Source organism: Leptonotus elevatus, chromosome 13 (assembly GCF_054856555.1).
Source record: "Leptonotus elevatus isolate MCC_2025b chromosome 13, RoL_Lele_1.0, whole genome shotgun sequence".
In the NCBI taxonomy this organism is placed as follows: domain Eukaryota; kingdom Metazoa; phylum Chordata; class Actinopteri; order Syngnathiformes; family Syngnathidae; genus Leptonotus; species Leptonotus elevatus.
The window spans coordinates 3353231-3379407 of record NC_141251.1 but is presented as its reverse complement, the minus strand read 5'-3'; the positions used below and the strand labels follow the sequence as shown (position 1 = coordinate 3379407).

Here is a 26177-nt window from a genome sequence, read left to right as displayed (position 1 = left end):
CACCCTCCTAATTTAGCGAGTCGAGGAGATTTAGGGCACGGACGCATAACGCAGGAATGAGGCAACTGGCGTGATTGTGGCGTAAATAAAAGTAGTCTTAATTAGAATATGTACATTCAATAACGTCTTACAAATAATTCAAGGTAAGGTTGGTAATTTATTGTATGTATGTGGAATTTTGTACAACGCACCTGTGAATTACTCAAAATACCCTTTTCCCTACAGGGATAGTGCAGAAATGGATTTTCTCCAGAGAACTGTGGTTCAGGGGGACGCAGTCCAGTACAAACTGTTTCTGACGCAACCGGCCGGTTCTACGGTACAACACACCAAAGAACACTTTTCGCGTCTTGTGGAGGAGATCCTTGGAAAAATAGCGCCTCTGTCCATGCAGTACATCTGGCAAAATCAGCCATTTAACATCAAGTATTATCCTGAGAAAGGTAGGAATGCTACCCATCCATGGCTTGTTGTTTACACTGCTTGGCTTGATATACTTTACTGTTATGTTTAGAGGGTGCTCCGGCTCATATAGGTGGCAGTACCCAGTTTGGCGACAACGTGGAGGATGAGTGGTTTATTGTTTACCTTCTGAAGAAAATTACAGAGGCTTTTCCGGGGCTTGCTGCAAGGTTGGGAAACACATTGTCTAGCATTTTTTTTTTTACTTCTTAGCCTCTTCTTGTACTGTTTGTAGTCAGGTGCTTATTCTTTTTCTTTGTGCAGAGTTGAGGACAATGATGGTGAATTTCTTCTAATCGAAGTAGCAGATCATCTCCCTAAATGGTTGGATCCAGACACCAGTGAGAACAGGGTGAGTGATTGGGATGAAGTGCGAACACAAAGGGCACATCAGAATCAAAATCTACTTGGGCACAGTTGAAGAAGTATTTGATACTTTCCACCACTACCTTTTTGAAGCCAAATTATTATTTTCATGTTCTACTCATTGTTTTTTTTTCCTCTTCATGTCAGGTGTTCCTCTACCACGGCGCATTGCATCTGCTGCCCTGTCCTTCACGTTCCAATCCAACAGGGTTCCCTAAGGATGTGGTACCAAGTATTCAACAAGCAGTAGCGCTACTCTCCTCACAACCAGAAGCATGCAGGGCAAGCCCCAAGATTACTTGGGCCCTGGATAGGCGGCTGGATGGGTGAGACTCGAGAGGACACAAACGTTTATCTGCACTGGCCAAAACTGTGTCTCTATATATTTGTTTAGGAGCAATTCCCGCAGGTCGGATCGCTTTAGCTGCTCTTGATTTGGCTGCTTAAATTATAATATGCATCGTGCACATATACAACAGCAGCAGATTGTGTCCTTCACAGAGGAGACACCAAAACGAGACACAGCTGGCTGCGTTGTTAGGAGATCATTTAGATAATGAATAAAGGCATCAGAGCACTCTCACAGAAGGATTAGCTCTTTAAGTGGGGTATACTCGTACAATCATCGATTATCCTGTGGTGTGGGGTATGTTAAAATGGAACTTTAGTTCATCAGGCCTATGCTGACTTTGATTGGAAAAGGAGTGTGTTCACCCGTCTTTAGCCGATATAGATGTACTATTTATCCATGTTTAGGTATCCAGAGAAGATTGGAGCCAACCAGCACCGCGCACACTGCTTCGTACCGGCGGGCGTGGCCATGGTTTTGGCGCAGCGGCCCGACCTGGTGGCCCCAGCCGTCTCCGCTTTTTACCTGCGGGACCCCGTCGACCTCCAGGCGTGCCGAAATTTCAAGAACTTCCCACCTGACACACGGGTCTTAACCTCGGTACGCAAATAGCGTACGTGATTTCACAGTGGCCTCTGCCAGTCGTTAACGTTGAGTTGCCGTGTTTTTCTTCCAGGTGACGTTCACTCGGTGCTTGTACGCTCAGCTGCAGCAGCAACAGTTTGTCCCAGACAGGAGGAGCGGCTTCACCATGCCTGCACGCTCGGATCCCCGGTACAAAGCGCACGAGCTTGGCATGAAACTGGTGAGACAATATTGTTCATTACAGTATGGCTTTAACCCCAGGTGCTAGCTAGCTAGCTTCATTGGTGCTCGTTTACCTGCTAGGTCTAGCTAGCATCAGGAGCTAAAGCCAAACTGTGGCAGGGTTCTTACTTTCTGGAACTGGATTTGCCACCTCTGTAGTATGTGGATATTGTATGGCTCACTGATATCACGTTAACCATTGTGTGTGTGTGTCTGTGTGTGTGTGTCTTACCATATGTGTATCCCAGGCTCATGGCTTCGAGATCCTGTGCTCCACGTGCAGGCTGGCGTCTTCAGAGGACGACTCCTCGGTCAGTTGTAACCCTCGGTGGAAAGGGTTCCTGCAATGTCTGAAGAAAAATGGTTACTTCCGGGTTAGTCTGGCATTTTGAATTTATACATTTAATGCATGTGTCGTCCCCCATGAAAATATTTATGCTTCCGTATTCAAACGCAGGAAGAAATTGAGGGTTCGGCACGTTGCAGACAGCTGATGACATCGGCGGAAAACTTTTTTAAACAATCGGTTGCCTCAAAATCCAGGTGAGAACTTTTAGCACATATGCGTAAATGGGTTTTTAAAATATATTCATTTTCAATGCCTGCTTCCTTTACTTTTAAGGAACTCAATTTGTCCCTCTTGGAATTGCTGTTTTTATTATTCTTTCAACAAAGGAATCATCTTTTGGGGGGTCTCCACATGCCAGAAAAGTCAAGCGCATGTATTGTGGTGAAATTTTCGGGATTTTACAACAATATGCCAAAATGTACTCAGTAAGGCCGCCGAGAAAATTTGGAAAAAATTTACCCTCCAACGCCGGTTTGACAGATCTACACCAAATTGTATGGACATGTGTATTATGACAGAATGCAAGAAAAAGTCTCAAGGAGCCATGCCTAGAACTGAACAGGAAGTCAACCGTTTTGGTCTTAAGCTTCAGTTTTGGGCAAATTCTAGGGCTTGTATTTTGACAAATTTCATCTTGGACGGTGGTTATTTTGCTTTATACACTAATTGCCACCTAAACGTCCTAATAATTAATATACAGTAGCATAGTAAGCCAAAGAGAAAATGATTTTTTTTTTTTTAAGTGTTACAGTATTACTAAAAAGCATATTTTAAGTAATAATATTCACATTTGAACATTAACACTGCATTTAAATACATCAAAATAAAAAGCTGCACTTAATGATTCAATAATGAATGTTCCAAAAATAGTTCTTAAAGATTAAATGTTAATGTACTGATCTGGCAGTGATTTTTTTTTTTCATGCACCACTCCTTTGAAAATCACGGACAGATCGGTGACAATAAGTATTTCTTGTTTAATTTACCAAAGCAGTAAGGTGTTAAAAAAGCTAGAAATTTGATCTGGAATTGACATGTCTTGCAGTGAAACGTCTCCAGGGGAGGAGGTCCTTCAACTGCTGAGCTCCTGTGGTCCCATTAACATGGAGGAGTTGAGTAAACAAGAGGCACAGCTCCCCCAAGAGGACAGTGAGTGCAACACCAAACTCCCACTGAATGATGGTGCAACTCAAAGGCACACAATGTTTTTTTCCCCCCACAATGTAACAGTTCCCAGGTGTCTGAAAAACATGTTTGTTACGTATCCTTGTCAAAATATCCCAAAGATCAAGAATGAAACATGAGGGCGAGGGCGTAGCCATCATGGAAGTGGTTCCTACTTAAGATCAGATGTTAACAATGTGTCATCTGTAGGTGACAACTGGTTGAACGTCACTGCCCAAGATTTGGAGCGAATGCTTGAGCAAAGGTCCGGGGCCAGACCGGACCCCACAACCGCCAAATGTCCTGAGCCTGTCGGGCATGAGGAAGACACCAGGAGTTCGGGGCTGGCAGGTGCCAGGGATACAGAGACGGAAGACAGCGAGGAAGGGGAGGAGGCCGGTTACAGTCTGGTGGGGGTCAGCCAGAGGATGAGAAAGTTCCTCAGTACTAAATCATCATTTTTGGGGGCTGAGTTGCCATGGTGAGACACATCAGCTAATGCAGTGATTCTGAAGCGTTGTGATACATAGGCTCCCTCTAGTGGCATGCAAAATAATTGAGTTTTTAAAGTTATTTTGGTATTTTTAAATCTAACATGATTAAAGCTTCTGCTTTGTTTTTGAACATTTTTAGGTCCACTATTTTTATGTTGATCATGATGGTGGTACTTGGAGTAAAAGGTTTTAGAACCACTGAGATAATGAATTAAATATTCTCTTCTTGTCTTTTACTTTTTTCTTTCTTTACAGGAACTGTTCATGCAATAATCCCTTTGCCTATGACCTACCACACCTCGTAAAAGAACTGGATCGAATATTAAGTATGTTTATTTTTGTTTGAAATTGCCTGTTCAATTTACTTGAATCTGTCTTTATTTTTTTAATTTAGACGCAAGTGATGTCGAAACGCTAGATTCAGATGATCTTGATGAAGACGAGTTGGAAGGTGTTGGGGAGGAGGATGAAGAGGATGAAGACATAGAGGAGGAACCCTCTGGTCCTACGGAGAAGAATGGGATGGGGGCTTTGGACACTCTTAAAGAATACATGAACCAGATGGACCAGGAGCTGATGAACACACATATCGGGCAGAGCTTTAATCAGACGGTAAGAACAGACCTCACCTAAAGTTCTAGCAGTATAGAAAATGGATGACGAGATGGGAAATAATGAGTGAAAAGCTACGTCAGAGGTCCAGTTCTTTTTTCTTTTTTCTTTTCTTAAGAGCTCAGTATTGTTCATTCGGAAATGTCATCATCATTGCTCATATTTTTTTTTTTAAATATATATATATATATATATATATATATATATATATATACACATATATATATATATATATATATATATATATATATTTTTTTTTTTTTGTGTGTGTGTGTGTGGGTGAGTTCTACTGATTCTAAATTATACAGTCATTTAAGTGTTTAAATGAAAATACCAGAAAAAAGTAGATAGGAAGCTGCACAAACCAACGCAGATGAAAACCTCTCGTCATCTCCACAGACGTCTTCATCCGTCCAAGCACCCGCCACAGACGGCCTCCCGAGCCCAGCCGCAGAGGCTGAGGATGCCGAGGAGATTCAGCCTCTTGACATTGACTTCAACCTGGTCACCAACCTCATGGAGTCGCTCAGCTGCCAGGAAGGACTGGCCGGACCCGCTTCCAACCTGCTGCAGACTCTGGGGATACACCTACCCCCCGAACTCGGACCGCTCATAGTGGGCAACGAGTCCCTGGTGAGTGAGGAAAATGTCGTTACTCAAAGTGAAAGGAAGACTCAAGATCTTTAGATGTATCTGCATTGATTATATAACATTACGTGAAATACATTAAAGTACGGTGAATGAATACACGGGTCTGAGATTAACTTTTTAATGAAAGAATGTGTGGAAGTCACTGTAGATAACATACAACATTTGGTATGCAGAAACTCAATAAATATTTTTGCAATGAAAGTGCCTTGGTTTTCTGTAGGACTCATGCACGTAAAAAGGAAAGTTCTAAAATAAACACTTTCAGATACCATGACCTACATATATGGCAAAAAATATACTTTTTCCATAAAGTTTTATTAATTTATTCCCAACACTCTTTTCTCTTCATTTTGTGACATTTCTCTTGGCTGCACTGAATATAGTATACGTATGATGTTAAAAAATTTTGTCCAGTCAGATTTCAGCCTCTTGTGTTACCATGTCAACCTCATTTACCGAGGTAATAAATATTAAATATATAGATGGCAATTCCAGGTCCAGAAAGTAAAAACCCTGCCACAGTTTGGCTTTAGCCCCTTGTGCTACCTTGATTAGCTAGCTCATGTAAACAAGTAGCTAGCTAGCACCTGGGGCTAAAGCCAAACTGTGGCAGGGTGTTTACTTTCTGGACCTGGATTTGCCACCTCTGATTAAATAACATTAAACAAAAAGCCAGTCTAAAACCACAATATCTGTACAAAGGGGTGCACTAACTCCCTGACTGAGTGCAACAGCGCCGCTGCCAGCGGCGAAATGCACAGCGCCGACATAACGACTGCAAAATTGAGGAGCATCCCCAGCAACAGGATGGCGAACAGGTATCCGTGGAAGAGCAAGCTGTGCCAGCTGGCCCGACTCAGCGCGAGCAGGGGCCCGTCAGGGTGTAGCGTCCACAGGAGGCCCAGCAGCCAGCACTGGTTCACCTGTAAAGTGTAGTAAATGTCCAAAGCGGAGGACCGGTCGTCGGCAGGGAGGTGGCGACGTTCGGCCTCGGACACTTTGGACAGCCAAGTCAGGGAGAGGCTGAGGAGGATGACGGCCAAAGGTGCATACATGTACTCGAGAGGCTCCACGACCGATAGACCGCGCCAGGCTGCAACAGGTAACCAAAAAGCAGTTGTATAACGTACCTGATAAGATTGCTAGAAGAACCTTGTAGAATATTACATTACTACTGAACTGAAGTATCGAAATTAATTGTTTGGTATTAAATGTACTTCGGTAACGGATCATTTGTTTTTACATTATGTCGTATCAGTTTCTGTTGGCATGCTATTTAAGCTAGTTTGCTAGCTAACGCTATTGATGGACCTCATGGAAGGTGGTTTGTTTTATGTTGGATAATTTCACTACTAAATGCAGCTATTTATGTAACATGGGTTCATGACTGTGTACATGTTAGATGCATGGTGATGTTCTTATGATCATGTCCATTTTAAGTTTTTTTGCTACTACGTAAAAAGAAAACTTTAAATGGGTGTCAATAACATCGGGGAACACAATTTTTGTTGAAATTGTTGATTGTTGTTTTTTAACTCTTTTTTTGGGGTGTAGAATACAAAACTGATCTGTTTTTCTCTATCAAGTTGTTGAGCTACCAGATCCCCATTAAATAAATAAATATACTATGTATGTAAATTAAACACTAAAATGGAATAGTTACAAGCTTTGAAAACTTTATTAAAAAAAGAGCATAAAAAAAAAAGAACTTGGAACTCAATTGTGACTGCCCAAACAAGTTGCCACGTAGCTGTAGATGAGTCCATTCGTATAATCAGCTCTTCTTACTACAGTCTTACTACAGCTAATCAGTGGAATTTTGCTTATCTGGAGGATAAGCTGTGGAGAAAAAATTGAAATTGAAAAAAACTTGACGTGCTAGGAAAAAAAGACTGCAGTTATAATCAACATAAAAATCAAGAGATTTTTTTCCCAAAATTGTTTCCTAAATGTTATTCATGGCTTTTCACTATTTGCTCAGTCCTCATTCACAGTTTTTTTGTTTCCATGGCTACTCCAGTCAGTTTAGGTTAATTGAAAACAGTCCAGGTGTGAGCGTGAAGGGTTGCTTGTATGTGCCCTGCCATTGACTAGCATCAAGTACACCCGTGACCCTGCAAACTAAATTTCAATGTATTTGAACATTAAAATATTACTTAATTTCCTGTACAGTTGAGAAAATCAAATTACCTGTGAAGACCAGAGACGACCCGGTCAGGATGGACACAAGGACAAAGGTGTGGCCAGAGGGTGGCGCTGCCACCTTCAGCACAAAGCTCAGACCCACCGTGACGAGAGGCAGTGGCCGCAGGGCGGGCGGGAAGAGGCCCGCATACGAGCTGTTGGCCTCGGCCCACATGGCCAGCGTGGCGTGGACGCTGCTGCAGATGGACGGCACCAAAAGACGTTCTGCCAGTGGACGACTATACCGCCTCAGTGGCGCCACTCCCAGAACGTGGAGGAGATTAACGAAGATCACTGATACAAGGACCTGGAAAAGAAAAACAACCAGGTAGGTAAACCTGCACAATCTACTTTAATGAAATTTGAAATTCATCCCTGTAAAAAGATAATAGAGTCACGCTCATTTGGGCGCGCATTTGTGGTTAAAGTTTGCAGTTGTGTAGAACTGCACAGCCGCACACTGAGAACTTCTGGTTCCTTTCTTTAGCTTAATTAAAGGAGCACAATCGATATTCACAGATGGCGTGTTTAATGGAGCACCAAGGCAAACCATAAATGGAAACCTGGCAGATGGCACCAAATCTCAGCGGGAGTGTGATGCCAATGACAAGGTTATTGTTAAACTTTAGTTTTGCATGTAAGTGTAATTTACGGCATATCGCAGAGTGCAAGCATTTCGTAAGTTTCCGTATCCTTCTCGGCCAAATTAACTGGATTTTGACAGATTTTGCAAGGCCCACAGAATATTGTGTTCTATTGCTATAAAAACTTGGTACCTACCAAAAGAAAGATTAGAGTCTCTTCTTTCATCAAGAAAAAAAAAAGTTTATTTGTATCTGTTTCCGTTTTGCAGCAATTAGCATTAGAATATAGCTAAGTTTCATCATTATTCACAAATCTGTTTAAAACTGTGGGTAAATGAGATTTTTTCAACATGGCCCTGATTCATCTCCTTTGCTCTGCTGCCACCTGCTGGCCTCAACCGTTCACTGCAGTTGAGAGGCCACATAAAGTATGCTCTAGCATAAAAAACTTATACGTCTTTGGGACTTAAAATGTTTAAAATAGAACATATTTATACGTTTTGGGGAGCAAATGACTTAAACAGGTTATGTATTATGATGTAATGCTTTTTTTCAATATTTCGCTTTTAACTAGAGCTGTCAAACGCTTAAATTTTTAAATCAGATTAATCACATTTTAGAATTTTGATTAATCACGTAGTTAAAAGGGCTTTTCATCAACATTTTTGGAACGCCAAATTTGAAGAGCACCTGTTATGTCTTAATTCTTTCGACATTTAATGTTATGACGTCTTCAACATTTTTTGATCCACCGCATGCGCACGCTCTCATCCTCCTCTTTTTCTATTAAGTAAATTACTTGCATAATTTAAAATGACCCCAGTAGAAAATATTCTGAATGTCATATGCAAAACATTTTTTAAATGCTTGAGTTTAAAACATGTACCGGTAGTTATGTTTATGGCTCAAACACAATGCGATTAATCGGTACATGATTAATGCGATAACATTCTGTGATTAATCAATGAGTTAGCACTTTAACTTTGACAGCACTACTTTTTAACGCCGCCATCCGTAATCACGTGTGTAAACAATTCAACCTTGAAAGCGGTATCGGCCTTACTGAATGCCGCATATTTTGTTTGCCTACATACTTTCCAAACTCAGTTACTTCTCACCCTCTCCACTGCTCAAGGTTCGCTCCAGTGATTGTCCTTCACGGACCTCAACCATTTGCATCAACCTTTAGTCGGCTTTTTGCCCGCATGCGAAAACTTTTGAAGTATTCTGTTAATCACACACCCAAGGCCTGCCCGTAAACCACCCCCCCCCCCCCCCCCCCCCCCCGCGCACAGAGCCTTTGGGCAAATAGACACTCATTGAACAGCCTTCATCAACATGTCGAGCATTAAGTTGCAAAATGACGTCAGGCACCAACCTGGCCGAAGCAGAGGGCCACCACGTACGAGTAGTGGTACTGGGGCAGGAAGACGCCGGCTACAAACGAGCGAAGCTTGTCGGCCCAGCAGTACAGGAAGGCGACCGCCGCGCAGAGGGTGGTCGCAAGGGGCTTCAGGGCATGGTTGGAGGAAAGGGTCCTCACCGTGGAGGTGCAACGTGTCCAACTCCTGTACCGTACACATCGCACATTGACAAATCAAGCAGTAGATTAACAAAAGGGATGATAATTAAACAGCGTAATGAAAATATGTGCTGAAGACACGAGAACGGTCAGTACTCGGTCAGGGTTCAATTTTTGTACTTTGGGTGGCAATTGAACCCCGAGGTACAAATCAGCACTTTTATGGTTAGAAATGGTACATAAATGGTCCAATGGCTAAGAGACCATGTCTGTAGTGTACTTTACTGTTTATGTAAGGGTGCAGACAATTGCTAGGCCTATGTAAACACATTTTGAAAGAGTCCACTGGTCTATGGAACGTAACTTAAATAAATAAACTGTAATAATCTAGACAGCTGTATTTGTAATCTGGACCAGGGATGGATTACTTAATACACTTTATACAATTTAAACGAACTGTCAACGGTTCTTGTAAATACAAACAAAACTTGCTGTTGTTTGTGTAGTTTTCGGCCTTTCTTTAGTTACCAGCATGCAATGCTGAACTTTTTGGTATTGTTTCCCATTGTTGACATATACCAGCATTCAGCAACCTTTACTGACAAAAGAGCCAGTTTAGGCCAACTAATTAACAAAAAATATGTCTGGAGTCATAAAACCTTTAAACATTGTGATTAATGAAAAAAAATATTTTTTAACCTCTCTTCATTTTTTGGACATTTTATGGCTATTTTTGCACTTTTGTTTCTGCCTTTTTTGTTATCAATTTTCCGACACTTTTGGCAATTTTGTGGGCATTTAATGCCAATTTTGGGGATTTCTTCTTTTGGTTTTGGATATGTTATAGTTACTTTTTTTTTAGCATTTTTCTTTTCTGCCTTTTTTATGTAATACATTTTCTGACTTTTTGGGACAAGTTCAAAGACATTTTATGGTAATTTATGCTCTTTTTGGACATTTTATGGTCACTTTTTTTTTTATGTTTTCATCTACCTTTTCGTCTCTTTTTTGGACTTTGGCAATGTTTGAATATTTAACCATTCATTTTTTTTAATCTTTAATGCATTCAAATAATATTCGATCTAAAAATTGTAATACATATGTAAAACAAAAATATAGTATAGTTTTTTCCAAATGTGGTTGTAGTATTATGGTACGCAAAGGGTTGCAGTATTTTTGCATGCCTAAGCTCTTTTTTAGCACTTTCCAAAAGCTGAGGTATTTTAAAATTATTGATTTTGAAGGATATCCGACACAAGTCTTTAAATAAATAACCAATATAACATTTGCCAGGCTTTATCATTAAAATGAGGATTAAAATGTTTGCTTTATTGGTGCTGATCTACAGTAAATTCTGCTTCTGGTGTGCTATGCATGATAACTTTTCCAGAGTTTAGCCAAGTGATCAATACATTAAAACCAAAGTAAAATGAAGATACAAACAACATTTATAAGCATTACCTTTCAGCCAAGAGGCACGCTGGCATTCTGCGCAAGGTCAGCAACCGTAAATGCGGTGCCTTTTTTATCTAGAGTCAGAGGTGGGAAAGGAGAAAGTCTCACAACACAGATTTCTCAGGTTTAACCATTTTGTATTCACAGTTAACCACTGGCATGTAAAGTCAGCCATTGTTTAACCGTCTTATTTATTCCATTCAGAAATAGTAAGTACAAAAACAGACGGAACAATCAATTGAGGCAAAGGTAGTTCACTCACCATCTGGCAGGCCTCTTGAAGTCACATTTCACTTGCAGACTGTGATCGTAGAAATGACAAATGTACTAAGAAATGCTCTTCTGATGTACATTCATTGGACTGAAAGTGCCTCCCTTCTGACATGTGCTGCTGCTGCTGCTGCTTTCACCTCGTCATTTGTCCCCTTTGAATTGTCCAGATGGACTTTGGACTTTGTTTGTCCGCCTCATTCAATAAACAATTGTGAATAGCTATTCATCAAGTGACTCTTTAAATGACGGAACAGAGAAAAGTGAGGCCGTCCGTGGATTATGTCCAGTATGTGTTTTATGACACATTTTTAAACACAGATAAGGCAAAGTCAAATCGGTTATCTAGCTCTGCATTATAGATTTTTTTTTTCCCCTCTGACTTCACTGATGTATAATTAATGTGGGAGAGTAAAACAACTGGTCTTGCTTCTCGCCGGTTTTTGACACCAGTTTGTGACATTCAAATCCCCCTCTACTGTTTTCCCGATGCCTGCTTAAGCCATAATGGGCGCTGAGGGCCACATGTAAAGTAAACAGCAGAGCAAACAGACTCCAGTGCAGGGTGGGAGTCACTGTTGTCACACGGTGGAAATGTTAGTGCCCTTTCTTTCCGAAAGTACGATTACGTTACCCAACCTATAAACCCTCCATCCCTTCTCTTCTGATTTAGGGTCATGGATGAGGCAGGGGACCCTCTTAAAAACAGTTGTTTCAAAAAGAAACCAAATTGGGTCAAACATGAACCGACGTTGTTTTACAATGTCTACAAAACAACCACATTTTAGGATTGTTTGTGATTTAGTCATTTGAGCCAACTTTTGTGGTTAAATGAACGATAGAAACATTGTCTTTTGTAGCGCAGTCACTAAATATTTATTTTAGTGTAGATCTGACATTCCCAGCTAGGGTGGCGTGAGAGATCGTTATGAGTGACAGACAAAAAAATGTAATGCTCTTTCATAAGATGGTCTCCACCTCTTTTCATACAACAGAAACAGGCTTGGCTTGATGGGACCGGCAGCTTTGTGCTCAATTAAACAGGCCCAGATTCACACCCAGTAATTTGGGAGTAAATTGAAACAAGATAATCAGTACTTCAATATCAATTTTTTTGCGACATATTTGTTCAGTGGGGTTTATCAACGCGGCGCTAAGAACTGAGCTGGCCGGGCCGGGGTCAGGTCCACTGCAGTCCGGCCCCCTGACGCAGGCCTTCATGCAGCAATGGCACTAGTTGTTTAAGTTTTGGACTCATGAGGAGCACCTCTTTGGGATGATATCTGCTGATGACTGTAGCATGATGTCACACTTCCAGGTTCTGTTGTTTATGGTCCCAGTGTTGGTGTATGTTTTTTTTTTTGGGGGGGGGGGGGCTTTGTTAATGTCGTTTTTGATTCATCCTACTACCCTGTTTGCCCTTTTGTCCTTTTAAAATGATTATTTTATTTTATTATTGCCAGCACTTGGGTCCTCAAAAACCCTGGACAGGTCACCAGCCAATCACAGGGCTCATTGCACAAAGAACAAAGAACATTTATGTTTTTGGGCCTTGGGAGGAAGCTTGAGTACCTAGAGAAACCACACACACTCCACACAGGAGCGCCTGAGCTGAGATTCAAACCCAGAACCTCTTGACTTGAGGCAGATGTGCTAAATTGCTAATATGCTAATAACAGCTGTGCTGCCGGTCGCTGTAATGAATTACTCACCAAAACTACAGTAATGTTTACTTGGGACATTCTTGCCAGATGTTTGTTAATATTTATTTATTGCATCCAGAACACACATTGGAGCCACCCTCAGTATTTTACTCTCGCTTGCGCACACACGCACATAACTCCACCCTGTTGAAGGAATTCCCTCCCACCTGACACGTTTTGGTTTGCAGGGATTTTTTTCTGGAATGTGGGAGAAATAGGAATAGGAAGTCCGTATTTGCGAAGTAGTGCACCAAAAATGAATGTTACTTTGTTTGCAAAGCATGAAAAAAAACATCCACTTAACACACTTATTTTCGTCCAGTCAAGTTTTGAACATGTGGCACGGTACAGTTCCTCTATTATTTAAAAACCCCCAAAGTAGTACTCATCTGTCGCCGCATGCATGATGACACCTCCCCTGAAGATTCGAAACGACGGCCCCCTTCCATAACTGAAGAGGTTGGGAAGCATGTGAGAGTCCGCACGTAGTCCTTTTCGGTCTTAGCTTGTCCACCCACAAAAGGCAGGAGATGTCCAACAGTGCAACGGCACATCTCGTTAGATAAGGCACCACTCTTGACTTTCTTCATCTACCTTCGCTCTCTTGACTGCACCGCCGAGCCTACCGAACACTGGGGACACTTTCTATAGCTACGATGCATTTTATCAGGTAAATATCGTCATTAATGACACTATACACGACTGTCATAATAGTTTGTTTACCAATGCCAATTACGTACTTTCACTTTGCAGCCCTGCGTGCGTTTAAGCTAGGCTACGCTAGCTAGCTAGAAACTCTGATAAACTTGATTAAAAAAAATTTTTTTTTAATAACGAGTCGCTTTTTGAATGATTAAATGTCGTTTCTCGTCAAATAGAAAACAATATATAGTGTGGTAACCTAGACAACGTGGACTGCGACGGCCATTAAATTTCCTGTACTACGTAGTGCGCTACCACTGATTTATAAACACGATTCAGCCACTTGCATTTTATTTGTCGGTACAAACATCTTATGTCATTCAAAGTTACGTAGCCGAGTCATTTATATCTTCGTGTCATGTGTCATCGCTGCGCTTGAATGCTAGCTGATGCTAAAAGCTAACACTCGTCTTATTGCAGTTTCCACTCAAGCGAATCAAAATTGGCTTGGGAACCGAACATGCTGAGTCAAATTAAAAGCTACCGGGTCGTTTTAATGTCTATTTGTTAAAGTGTGGCACTTGTAATCGGTCGTGTTTATCCGGCAAAGCTCCCAGTCTCTCCGGCGGGGAGGGGCGAAGACGTGGCAGTCCTCTTCCATTCACTCTCAGTGAGAAGTTAGCCCAAGGAGTCGTTGGAGGACACGTTTGTTACTTGCAAATCTAGTTTTTGGAGTCACAAAACTCGCCAACAGCTAAAGAAAAAGTTCATCGTCGTTTAACTTTTTTTTTTTTTTTGGTTTAAATTTGGTTTTATGGGAGAAGGACTCCACTGTGATATTTTTTTAAATGTATGTGCAGACTTTTTTTTTGTGATCAAGACACACCAAAAATGGTCTTATTGTTTTATTTTATTCAGCATTTAATGCTGTAGTAGTACAAACGGACAGGGGAGATGACTAAAACTGACAAATCGACATTAAATCAATTCCAAAGTCAAGACAAATTACAGTGAAGAATACTTTTTATCTGTCCTAGTACAAAGATAAAAAAAATGATCCTTTTCCACTTGCCAAATCTAAGATTCAAGATCTGAACTTTGCTTCTTCTTTCTGTAGCCAACATTCAATGACAATAAATGCAGTTACATGGTGAAAGTGATTAATATATACATTTGGTCTGTCGAGTACACCATCTTGAGATTTAAGACTTGTGTTTCCTTACTTAGCGTCTTAAAAAGCTTTTCTCTGCAACGTCTCATAGAGGGCTAGTTTCTCTATAGGACCTCTTAATATAATTCTGTGGGACGTCATCCTAAACCAACTTTGCTACTATGACCAGGAGATATTATGGTATTAAAATTAATTTCTAAGCATTATTTCAAACAATTAACAACCATGAAAAGAATAGCCATCAAATCTGCACACAATTTGAAAATGTATTTCAAAATACTTGCATTGGGTTTAATATTAGGCATCACGGTGAAATAGTGGTAAGCATGTCTGCCTCACAGTATTGTCTTTGTGGAAAACGTTGTAGAACTCATGGTAACAGGTTAAACGGGTGGTAAGTTGCTTCCTGCGTTTCCTACAAGGTATAAAAAGTACGCAGCCCTGTTTTTATTTTGCCCTGCCTATGACCTAAATTGAAAAGCCACATGAGGTTATATTTTCTCTGGCATCTTGTCCGTGTGGTAGAAAACCTTGTCTGAACTTGCTTGAGAGTAGTCTTGAGAGTGTCTTAGCAACATGTTCCAAAGTCTGTATTTATGCATTTCTTTCCCAAATGATGTGCTGTTTTCTTTTGTCACACACAGTGGAATAGAGGGACTGGTTGAGATAATTTCCGCATCATCAGTTGTGCTTATTTTGTAGTCAGTCACATGCAGTCAGTCTTAGTTGCCATTGGCCAAGCGGTCGACTGCAGGAAATCCCTGGCCCGACATGTAGAGAGTCAGTCAGCCATGCACTTTCACACCTACGGGAAATTTGGCAGTCGCCGACCCGTCACACATGCTTGGCCTTTGGTTTCTCTCAAACAGCTGCCTGTTTAGACTTTGACAAAACACAGCTTGACACTGCAGTATACAAGGCGTTTTATTTGCACTCTATTTGTTTAAATGCTTTTTAGAGCGTGCGGTTCCTGCATTCCGACAAGTAGCCAAATGTCAGCATTTTCTCTCCCTTGCGATCAAAGTCAGCAAAGGCTCGATCTTCTTTACATTTTTTTTGTCGGCCTCGGTGACCCGTGGCACCATACTGCCTCTTACTGGTCAGTCTTGGTGCTTGACTTGTCAGTTACTCGGGCTGTGAGTTTAGAGATTAGGAATTGGCTGATTGAATTTATCGTGGCCAATTTTCAACATTTGAAGGATATCGGCATCGACTTTTAAAAAAAACAGAACAAATCTGACGGCCGTTAACAAATCAATGTTAACTCGTGGTATTTAAATGTTCACTTGCCTTGATAACATATGTTGCTGACCCTGGGAACTCTGCACACCTTTTAAAAAATATATATAATTAAAATCAAGACTAGTGAAAATTTCAGATATTTAAAACATTTGGAAAACTTTATTTGCCGTAGAAAACTTTCTATTTATTTAAGTCATGCTGATGACAATGACCCTGCAAGCGCCCTGAACTCAATTTTAAAACAAATATATCTATTGTCTAATATTTAAACAATCATTAGCATTTTGCAAATCTGAAAAGTTTTTCAATAAACATATGCTTAAACTAAAGACATTTCAACAATACTGTTAATCATTTTAGACAATATATTTTAAAATTTTGACGCCAATATCTTCTCTTTTAGTGAAAAATGAATATCTTCCCCAAATATCAGTTATCAGCCTTCTTGACTACTAATCGCCCTGAAAACAAAAACAAAAGCATATCGGTCTGTCTAGTAGAGGTCGTTATTTGTGCTGAATCTTTGTCACCTTGAGTACATATCATAAGAACACTAAAAGCACACACTTGGGGAGTTTTTCCTTTTTTTGTAACAAAATAGAAATCCAATGTTAAAAGTTGGTATAGCTGTCCCACATTAGTAGTTTCTACTCGTACAGCATTTTTTTCTTGGTTCCTATCCATAATGCAGTTCAACGAGACTTGTTTCTTCACGTCGCATATGATAGAGTGACGCACCTGCCTGAAAACGATACACATTTTGCATCAAAATCCACGTGGAATTTGAAAAATGAGCCTGTCACAACTTGCCCAAGAGAGGATCTGATTCTCAGAGCCACATTTTATGACACTAGATGTGGGGAAAAACAGCACTCCCGGCCGCCCTGCCACGTCCAATGACCAATGACCTTATGATGTGATGCTTCGGAGACTGCAAAAGATGTATTGTATGCTCAAGTGGAAGCTTGTAAACAGCAGAATGCCCTGAAGGGGATAGATGACACCGCACCCTCAACAATTATTTTTCTTAATGCCTTTTTTGAATTCATCTCTCCACAGGAAGCTGCTGCCATGTTGGTGTTTCCTGTTGCTGAGCTGTCGGCCGTCACTGTCAGTTCATGACTTTTTCACCTCCATAGGTAAAAGGTCTCATTTTTCTAAACGTTACACGCCGTGCATGTCAATGATGTGTGTTAATGTCGCGTGTGTGTTCCTCAGGCCAAATGACAGATCTGTTGTTCACCGAGAAAGACCTCGTCACGTCCCTCAAGGACTACATCCAAGCTGAGGAGAACAAGTTGGAGCGGGTCAAAAAGTCAGCGCGTCAACGATCCCCGTCGCAATGACTTTTAAGCGCTAAGCTAACTTGCGTTCTTTTTTGGCAGGTGGGCGGACAAACTGGAGTCTTTGACAGACACAGCGATACAAGACCCCGAGGGCTTCCTGGGCCATCCGGTCAATGCCTTCAAGCTGATGAAGAGGCTCAACACCGAGTGGGGGGACCTGGAGAGTCTCGTCCTCAGTGACACCACAGATGGTTCGGAAACGATGACACCGATCTCACTACTTAGCCTTGACTAGCTTCCATGTGCTACATCATTTCCTGTGTGTCCAATCAGGCTTCATTTCCAACTTGACCATACAGAGGCGGCATTTCCCTACGGACGACGACCAGACTGGCGCGGCCAAAGCTATCCTCCGATTGCAAGACACGTACAAACTGGATGCCAACACAATCGCTACAGGAAACCTACCTGGTAAGAAAATCCGTGAGTAATTGACACCCCTCTAAAAAAGGTTTATAATTGCTTATTAGATGCCACAAAATAGTAGCGAAGCACTGCTTTAAAGTAGAAGTCAACCTTAAACATTTCTTGATAATAATATGTTAAATGTGACCGCACTAGTCTAAACATGACATTTTTGGAATATGAGTTATGAAGCAAAATCCAGCCGTTTTTATCCATCTCAGGCGGCGGCCATTTTGCCACTTGCTGCCGACTGAAGATGACATCAATGTTGCTCAGGCAACAACCAATCAGAGCTCACCTGTTTGCTGAAGCTGCACTGTGATTGGTTGTTACCTGAGACCTGAGCAACATTGATGTAATCTCCAGTCGACAGCAAGTGGCAAAATGGCCGCCGCCTGAGATGGATAAAAACGGCTGGATTTAGCTGCTTAACTCATATTCCACTAATGCAATATCAACCAAAATACCATACTGGGGCTGCATAGAACATATTATTGTCAAGACATTTTTGGGAGGTTGACTTCCCCTTTAACTAATTCAAACCTAAAAACGTATAAATAGTTTTTTTTAAATACTTTATCCCTCACTCCCAAAAACGTATATATGCGTTAAAAATGTTTTTAAATGCTAGAACACAGAGAAGGCTTTGATGCAGCTTCTGACCTGAAGAGGTAATTTAAAGCAATGGTAAAAAACGGCCAACAGGTGGCAGCAGAGTTTCAGAGATCAACCAGGGCCATGTTGCAAAAAGCTCTTTTTACCAGTGTTTTCAACAGGTTTGTGAATAATGATGAAACATAGATATATTCTAATGCTAATTGCTGCAAAACAGATATAAATATACTTTTTTCCTGATGAAAGAAGAGACTCTAATCTTTCTTTTGGTCGGTTCCATGTTTTTATAGCAATTGAACACAATATTCTGTGGGCCTTGCAAAATCAGTCAAAATCCAGTAAAACAGCCGGGAGCGAAGGGGGTTGCTTCAGTGAACATGGCTGTTAGTGAATGAGTTAAACTGAATTAATATGCTCTTATTGCGTTTTCCCGAGCATGAAAACAATGAGGAGTTATGAACATATTCAAGAGTTCACTGTAATATAAATACAGCTGTAATGGCAAGTTTGCTCTTTTGTATTAATGTCAATGTCTCTATCAGGAGCGAAGCAAAAGACTGTGATGACAGCAGAGGACTGTTACGAACTGGGAAAGATCGCCTACTCGGATGTCGACTACTACCACACGGAGCTTTGGATGGCGCAGGCCCTCATGCAGCTCGACGACGGCGAGGAGTCCGCTGTGGACAAGGTGACCGTGCTGGACTACCTCAGTTACGCCATCTACCAGCAAGGGGAGTTGGAGAGTGCCCTGGTGTACACCAAGCAGCTTCTGGAACTCGGTGAGCCCCTGTACCAAAATGTCAGCTGTACGATGTGGCTGGTGGACCAGATTTTTGTTTGTCTTATTTTAGAAAAATGCAATTCAGTTATATAATTACAGCACAGTTTTGATAGCAGTTGCAATTGGCTTTTTTTTTTTTTTTGCTCCACAAAATTCAGATCCAGACCACCAGCGGGCCAAAGGCAATGTGAAGTACTTTGAGTTCCAGCTGGAGAAGCAGAGGAAGGAAAAAAATGAGGAAAGTGCGATTGAGAAGGAGCCCGAGAAGAAAGAGACACCAGTCGCGAAGAAGGAGACGGAGAAGAAGCAGAAAAAGGACAGGAACACCTTCACACTGATGCCTGAGAGGAAGAAGTACGAAATGCTGTGTCGTGGGGAGGGCATTAAAATGGTAAGAAGAACCTTTAAATATGTTTAAATGTACACATTTTCTTTGTTGTGAACTCCCTGGTTTTGTGTTGTTTTTCTTCACTCAAAAGACTCCCCGTAGGGCCAGCCGACTGTTCTGCCGTTACTATGACAACAATCGCAACCCCTTCTATGTGCTGGGACCGGTCAAGCAGCAAGATGAGTGGGACAGACCCTACATAGTCCGCTTCCTCAACATCCTCTCTCACAAAGAAATTGAGAAGGTCAAAGAGCTGGCGAAGCCAAGGGTAAGTCGTCTCGTGTTTGTCTCAAAAGTGTGGTTCTTTTATTTATTTGTCATACTTGATACCCCCGCACTCAGGTTGATGCACGGCTTCTGTCTTTATGTTTGTGTTATGCCGCCACTTGGTGGCTAAAGTGCACAGTCCAAAAGGAGTACAATCAATGTAGGGCTGGCCTGAAATACAAAAACAAACAAAAAAAACTCCATCATGGGTTCCAGGTTTGCAGTCCTGCTGTTAATTTATTTTTATTTTGTATATATCATTTCTATTATTATTATTATTATTTTATTTTATTTTATTTTTTAACCGTACAGTTAACCACTCAATTTTGGTCTAACTCGTTTATTTTGGATGTCATTCTACTGTCAATCACGAGACAGCGACTTACTTATTTAGTTTGAGACTGTGTACATTTGAAAGATGAAAAAGGGAACAAACAAGAACATTTTTTTATCCACTGTAGTACTGCTTTTTCGCCCATGAAATACGATGGCTGTAGGTTATGATTTTTGATATATATTGTGAGATGATAAATTAAGTTTGTTAGTTGGGCGGGGGGGGGGGTAACTTAATTGTGTACTGTACATAGAGGGCTGTTACAATAATCAAAATAATACAAACATGTTTAAAAGCTCTTGCTTTATGTGTTTAAATGTGTTTTGTTTGTATTATTTTTATTTAATTTTTTAAGGTTGTTTAAAGACCTTAAATAAGTGCCTTAAGTGCTCTAAAAACATGTCGAAGGTATTTGTGCACAAGCAAATTTTTTTTTTATTTATTATTATTTTTTTTTTACATAATATGGCTCTTTTAAAACAAGGCCAAAACAAAACAGCCGTGTTGCTGTGGTCGTGGCCTCAATGGGATAAATGTCAGGGAGAATAGATTAGACAAAGACACACACATGGGCATGTGTGTGGTAAATCCTCTGCCTGGCTTCACAGCTGCGCAGGGCCACCATCTCCAACCCCACCACGGGAGTGCTGGAGACGGCGCCGTACAGGATCAGTAAAAGGTAAGTTTCATCCAGGGTTCGCCAAAACAGAGGGGAAGGGCGCAGGTGGAGGAAATGGCATCCCTCCTGGTCCCCTCTTCCTCCCCCTTTTTTTTCTGCTGTAGTTGATATTAACCTAGTTGCTTTTTCACGAGCCCGGAGCTGTTTCGGAGGCAAAATGGATGTTCAGTGAAAAGGACAAAGTCATGCCTCATGAAACATACTCTTGAGGTGATTTTTAAGCATTGACATCAAGTGACTGTTTCTGCTTTTCTCTTTCTCTCTCTCTCCTTCCTCCTCCTTCTCCTCTTCTCTCACTGTCCGCTGTTGTATTGCTTTTCTTTCTGTCCACCCCCGACATCCACCTCGCGGCGGGAACTCCCGTAGTTAAGGCGAGCCACGGTGCATGACCCCCAAACTGGGAAGCTAACTACAGCCCTATACAGAGTCTCCAAGAGGTAAGGGGTCACAGGTCAAACAAACTCCTCCTGCGGACTGCTCGCACCTTGGTTAAAGATGGAAAATGTGGCTTATCTGAGACTCTTGCATTGTCAGAATTGTTCTCTCAGGCTGCTCCTATTCGTGGCACTGCAGAGTTGGAATAGTCTCGGCCGATTACTTTTTTTTTGTTGTTGCAAGAATATTCAAGGTCAAGCGCAGAATGAATATTTCCTCTGTCATACTTTTGGAATGAATGTCTACTCTGCTGCATTCTTTCATGTGCTCGTTGCAGCTGCTGCAGTTCTGCTTCGCTTACTCAGAATCTAAATCAGCAAGTAAAGACAGAAAATTCAAAGGCTATAGATCGTCATTGCAAATTAGACTACGTTAGATCTTGATTTTTTTGCCCAAAGTTTTGAGTCTGAAAGCACCAAAACAGACATTGTAGATTTTCCATCTGTTTTTCCACTTTGAAAATCTCTTAGTTGTGGAGGTGACTTCAAGCAACCTGTCAGCAGCCCCTTTTATTCTCAATTTGATCAAATGTTGTGCAAATTTATGTCAAAGCGCAAAGTTTTAGGTTTTACTTGTCTCTTGATGTTTGTTAGCATCAACTTCCATGTTGAAGAAATGTTGAGCGAAGCGCCTCCTCATGCCCTTCTTTATGAACTCACTGTGCAAGAAAAATGAGGGAACATCTCGGTTGGCTCATGTTGACTTCCAAAGTATCTCTTAGAGGAAATACGAATGACTTGCTACACAATAAATTTTGTACAGTACATTTGTCCCACTCTAAACAGAGTAAAATTTACACTTAGAAGAGAGTAAATTTTACTCAAAGTATTTTTACTGTGTATAAGAGAATTGGCCTATCCCATGACAAAAACCTAGTAAATTCTAAGAAAATTTTAGAGGGATTTTTTGGGGTAGATTTTACTAGTTTTTTTTTTTTTTTTTTTAGTACATTTGACTAGTTTATAAAAATAAACGAACCTTCAGCTTGGGAGACTGCCACCTGAGGTATGCCACTCCTACTGTGTGCTAATATCCAAAAGGAGACCATCAACATCATTTTTGGTATTGGAGGTACGAAGATTCGAGATGACACGAGCGATGTAATAACACACAGTAGGAGCGGCATTGCTCAGGGAGTAGATTGGCTGTCTCCCAACCTGAAGTTGTGGGTTTGGTCCTCAAACCTGGAGTGACTTTATTTTAGTAAAATTTAGTCAAAATCTCTCCTTGCAAAATGTACTTAGAATTTATGAGTGAAAAATATCTACTAGGCTTTTTCATGGGATAAGCAAATTCTCTTGTACACAGTAAAAAATACTTAGAGTAAAATGTATTTATTTTACACTCTTCCGAGTGTAAATTTTACTCAGTTTAGAGTGGAACCAAAAAACTCAGTTTCGAGTAAAATTTACTCTACAAAATTTACTGTGTGTTAGATAGACACAAATGCCTTAGATGTGAAATTGTTGAAAGAAATTTTTCATTTTTGTCTCAGCTCTTCACCAGACTCAAAAGCTCCACTAGCAATTAATAAAATCACTCCAACCCTGAACCCTGAGCTGATTGGAGATTCTGAATCTTGGGCCTTTTTTTTTTTTTCTTTGTGCTTCCTCCTCTGTGTGCCCATTTTTTAAAGGATGGTTTACATTTCCTTCAGCATGATACCCACCACTCGTTCATAGTGATTTTTTTGTTTTTACCGCCGCCCGCTTTCGCTTCCGTGTTGGGAATTCTTCTTTTTCAACCGGCACTGCTCTGTTCCAGCGCTTGGCTCACAGGCTACGAAGATCCCATGATCGATAAGATTAACCAGAGGATTGAGGATCTCACCGGCTTGGAAATGGATACAGCAGAAGAGCTGCAGGTAAAGCGTACTTCACATTTTCTACCAGAGTTGATACCACACGATACAGTTGAGTGCAGCTCGCCACAGTTTGAGATGGTCAATTCTGATCTGGCTTGTGTCTGTGTCGACATGACACTTTTCAACACAACAACTTTGTGTTCTCTCCTCATCCTAATCCTTGGATGGTCTCGACAGGTTGCGAACTATGGTGTTGGCGGTCAATACGAGCCTCACTTTGACTTTGGAAGGGTATGTCCACACTCAATTGGACGTCAAGATGTTTTCAACTCCTACCTGACTTTTATTGTCTTGCCGCAGAAAGATGAGCCAGATGCTTTCAAAGAGCTGGGAACGGGCAACCGCATAGCAACGTGGCTCTTTTACGTGAGTCTTGATGCTAATACTCAAGTCATTTATTTTTATGAACAACTGTTGAGTAACCAAAACAATAAAGAGCACTGAAGTCGTCTTCCCTTCCTGTTGCAGATGAGTGATGTGGCATCAGGGGGCGCCACAGTATTCCCAGATGTGGGAGCATCAGTTCAACCCCTAAAGGTTACTATTACCATATGACTGACTTTGAATATTGAATACTTGCATATAACTAGCAAGTGTTTGTTATTGTTTTAACCTTTTTATGAAATCAAATAAATAGATTGAAGTGTTAGAGGCCAGTGAGGCTTTGAGTACTGGCTTAAACACTCTCAAGAGCTCTACATGCACATCTAAATTCTTGTATTTGTGTCATATTTTATTGATTTATTCCCACCAGTCCATTCACTGAGTTTGCCCTCATTTACAGTGAATATGAGCAAGCATAAAGTAACAACAAAAAAGACAAGCAAACAAATAAAGAAACAATATATTAGCGAAAACATTACACAAAGTTAAAAATAGAGAGGGCAGAGATTTAAAATTCTCTAGCTTCACTGATTCCCGTACTGTATAATGTGAGATTTGCAAATCTAAACTACCCAGTACCTTCAGATTTAGGTGGCAAATCCATCCCCCCCCCAAAAAAAACTGCCACAGTTTGGCTTTAGCCCCAGGTGCTAGCTAGCTCCCATTAGCTTGTTTACCTTTTAGGGAGCTAGCTAGCTAGTATCGGGGTCTAAAGCCAAACTGTGGCAGGGTTTTTACTTTCTGGACCTGGATATGCCACTTCTGCAGATTTAGTTCAGTCGCTCTTTCCTATGTAACTTAATCTATATTAGCAATGGGACTGTTTCTTCAACCAATCAAAAAACTCATTTGTCCTCCAAACAGCCGGCTAACCAGCCCACAATAGTGTCATTATTTTTACTGTCCTCTTATTGGTTGGTCAGAGCAAGCCAAGTTTGACGGGAGAAATTCGATTTGAATGATGCTTGATTATCAATGTGTGTTTTGTCTTCAGGGTACTGCAGTGTTTTGGTACAATCTCTTTCCCAACGGGGAGGGCGATTACAGCACGCGCCATGCTGCTTGTCCTGTTTTGGTGGGCAATAAGTGGGGTGAGTTCTTAGAAGTGAATTTTTAGAAGCCGTGTGAATGAATCCAAGTAAAATGTATTCATTTTCCCCTGCTTTGTAGTTTCAAACAAATGGATTCATGAACGAGGCCAAGAGTGGCGGCGACCATGTGGTCTAAATGAGACTGACTGATTGAAACAAACACAAAAAAAACCCCACCAGCCCCGCTCCACCTCCTCGCCTGGCCCGCAGCACCCTGCCGCGGATCACTGATGACACATCATGGATGCTTGGGGTCCAAATGGCTCACCCCCCCGCCCCCTTTCCTCCAAGATCAAACACTCCCTTTATTTCCTCCAAGTCGTTGCGCTCCAAGCCCTCCAGATTGTTTGTCAGCGGCGATAGATAGTTCCTGGATTGCCACACTGTGCCTCTTCACTCCCTTGTGTTTATCTTTGCACTCAGTTTGACCTCCGCTTCTGTGGCTAAGCTATCCTCCAGTAGCAGAAAACACATCCCCCTCCCCCCCAAGTACTCCTTCACCACCACCACTCCTGCCGGTTGGCATTCTTAAGAAGCCTCACTCCTTCACACACACACCATCTCGCAAGTTTACACAATTTCATTGCACGACAATTTGCAAAGCCAAAAAACATGCATTGAAGATTCTAAATTGCCCAAAGGTGTGAATGTGACTCGTTGGTTGTCTATACACAAAGTGTGTCAGAAAAGTTTCAGGACTGGTGTTGCAAAAGACATATTTCAACTTTGAGCTTTCCCCTACAATGGACCAGATGATCAGACAGCAACCTTGCCTGACCGAGTGCAATACAGAGAAAGCTGGGAAAGTTTGTAACACCCCAGGGAATCACTTCAAAGGGGAACAATTGTAGTATGAATTCGAAAGACAAATGGTGCCTTGAGATACAAATGCCTTGACTTGAGATTGATGTGAGATTTCGAGCCGCACAGAAGAAGGAAGAACAACACATTAGGTGAAGTTGTGTTTGGTGCTGGGATTTTCCTTTTGCAGGTTATGTGACGAGCAGTGTAACTACTGTGTGTTTTAATACAGTACAATACAGCTTTTCGGTTGGAAAAACACATATATTAGAACAGATAATTGCATCGCCATTCACTTGCGGGTTCACCTATTTGGGTTGTTTTTCCAGAAAAAAAATTCAGTGCATTTATAATGGGCGTCAATTAAATTTACGTAATTTTTCGTAATATAGGCCGGCCTGGTCCCATTGGATACACTGTATTTTGTGACGCCATTTTGTAACTTTTCTGACACACCCCGTATGTTGCCTGCCCACCCGTGTCGATGGAAAATGAATGAATGGACTGTCTTTTAAATTAACATATTCACGTGAACACACATCCAACATAAATCAAAAGTTTGTTGTCAAATTCAAATACGCTGCCAGTAGTTTTGGGGGCTTTTATTTTAGTGGGTTTTGCGAGGGAGAATCATTTTATTTATATGACTCAAACCATTTTTTTGTGTTATGACAGTCCTCGTTTGTTATATTTTGTAATACATTAAAAAAAAACTTTTTATGGAGTTTTATCAGTCTCATTTTTGTGTGTTTTTACG

General features: G+C 41.1%; 3 protein-coding genes across 7 annotated transcripts; 2 read left to right on the top strand and 1 right to left on the bottom strand.

Annotated features, from left to right (window-relative positions):
* Window positions 1-5: 5 nt before the first annotated feature.
* On the top strand, window positions 6-5455 carry ecd (ecdysoneless homolog (Drosophila)). Its single transcript, XM_086092942.1, is given in 15 exon segments — window positions 6-143; window positions 226-443; window positions 515-632; window positions 727-814; window positions 976-1154; window positions 1585-1777; window positions 1854-1982; window positions 2233-2358; window positions 2442-2527; window positions 3379-3482; window positions 3708-3978; window positions 4247-4317; window positions 4386-4603; window positions 5003-5194; window positions 5196-5455. Coding segments are annotated over 14 exon segments (2004 nt in total). The 5' UTR covers window positions 6-143; window positions 226-238; the 3' UTR covers window positions 5220-5455.
* LOC147163492 (uncharacterized) lies at window positions 5359-12628 on the bottom strand. Of its 2 annotated transcripts, none has more exons than XM_086092949.1 (5): window positions 11262-12628; window positions 11006-11073; window positions 9401-9590; window positions 7445-7745; window positions 5359-6251 (listed from the first exon to the last, which is right to left on the bottom strand). In XM_086092949.1, exons 1-5 carry the CDS (start codon window positions 11262-11264, stop codon window positions 5932-5934), a joined length of 882 nt encoding a protein of 293 aa, XP_085949075.1. In that variant the 5' UTR covers window positions 11265-12628; the 3' UTR covers window positions 5359-5931. The 2 variants fall into 2 exon arrangements, with proteins under 2 accessions (XP_085949075.1, XP_085949074.1); XM_086092948.1 differs by having other exon boundaries at window positions 5359-6347; window positions 11262-12625.
* Window positions 12629-13380: 752 nt separating this feature from the next.
* p4ha1b (prolyl 4-hydroxylase, alpha polypeptide I b) lies at window positions 13381-26144 on the top strand. 4 transcript variants are annotated; one of them, XM_086092947.1, is made up of 16 exons: window positions 13382-13642; window positions 17087-17166; window positions 17246-17342; window positions 17413-17564; window positions 17647-17784; window positions 18936-19175; window positions 19336-19568; window positions 19657-19833; window positions 20775-20845; window positions 21217-21282; window positions 23045-23144; window positions 23322-23375; window positions 23445-23510; window positions 23613-23681; window positions 24523-24619; window positions 24699-26144. In XM_086092947.1, the coding sequence occupies exons 1-16, from the start codon at window positions 13629-13631 to the stop codon at window positions 24767-24769; spliced, it is 1725 nt and encodes a 574-aa protein (XP_085949073.1). In that variant the 5' UTR covers window positions 13382-13628; the 3' UTR covers window positions 24770-26144. The 4 variants fall into 4 exon arrangements, with proteins under 4 accessions (XP_085949069.1, XP_085949073.1, XP_085949070.1 ...); XM_086092944.1 differs by lacking the exon at window positions 20775-20845 and having other exon boundaries at window positions 13383-13642; window positions 21212-21282; XM_086092945.1 differs by lacking the exon at window positions 21217-21282 and having other exon boundaries at window positions 13383-13642.
* Window positions 26145-26177: the final 33 nt, after the last annotated feature.

What these genes read in the sequence shown, in the direction of transcription:
- LOC147163492 (XM_086092948.1), bottom strand. An exon ending in GCGTGCCTCTTGGCTGAAAG is followed by an intron (nt 9,591 to 11,005) that starts GTAATGCTTATA and finishes TGTACGGTACAG; the next exon opens with GAGTTGGACACGTTGCACCT. An exon ending in TGGCCCTCTGCTTCGGCCAG is followed by an intron (nt 7,746 to 9,400) that starts GTTGGTGCCTGA and finishes TTTCTTTTCCAG; the next exon opens with GTCCTTGTATCAGTGATCTT.
- p4ha1b (XM_086092943.1), top strand. An exon ending in CGCTACAGGAAACCTACCTG is followed by an intron (nt 17,785 to 18,935) that starts GTAAGAAAATCC and finishes TGTCTCTATCAG; the next exon opens with GAGCGAAGCAAAAGACTGTG. An exon ending in GTGGGGAGGGCATTAAAATG is followed by an intron (nt 19,569 to 19,656) that starts GTAAGAAGAACC and finishes TTCACTCAAAAG; the next exon opens with ACTCCCCGTAGGGCCAGCCG.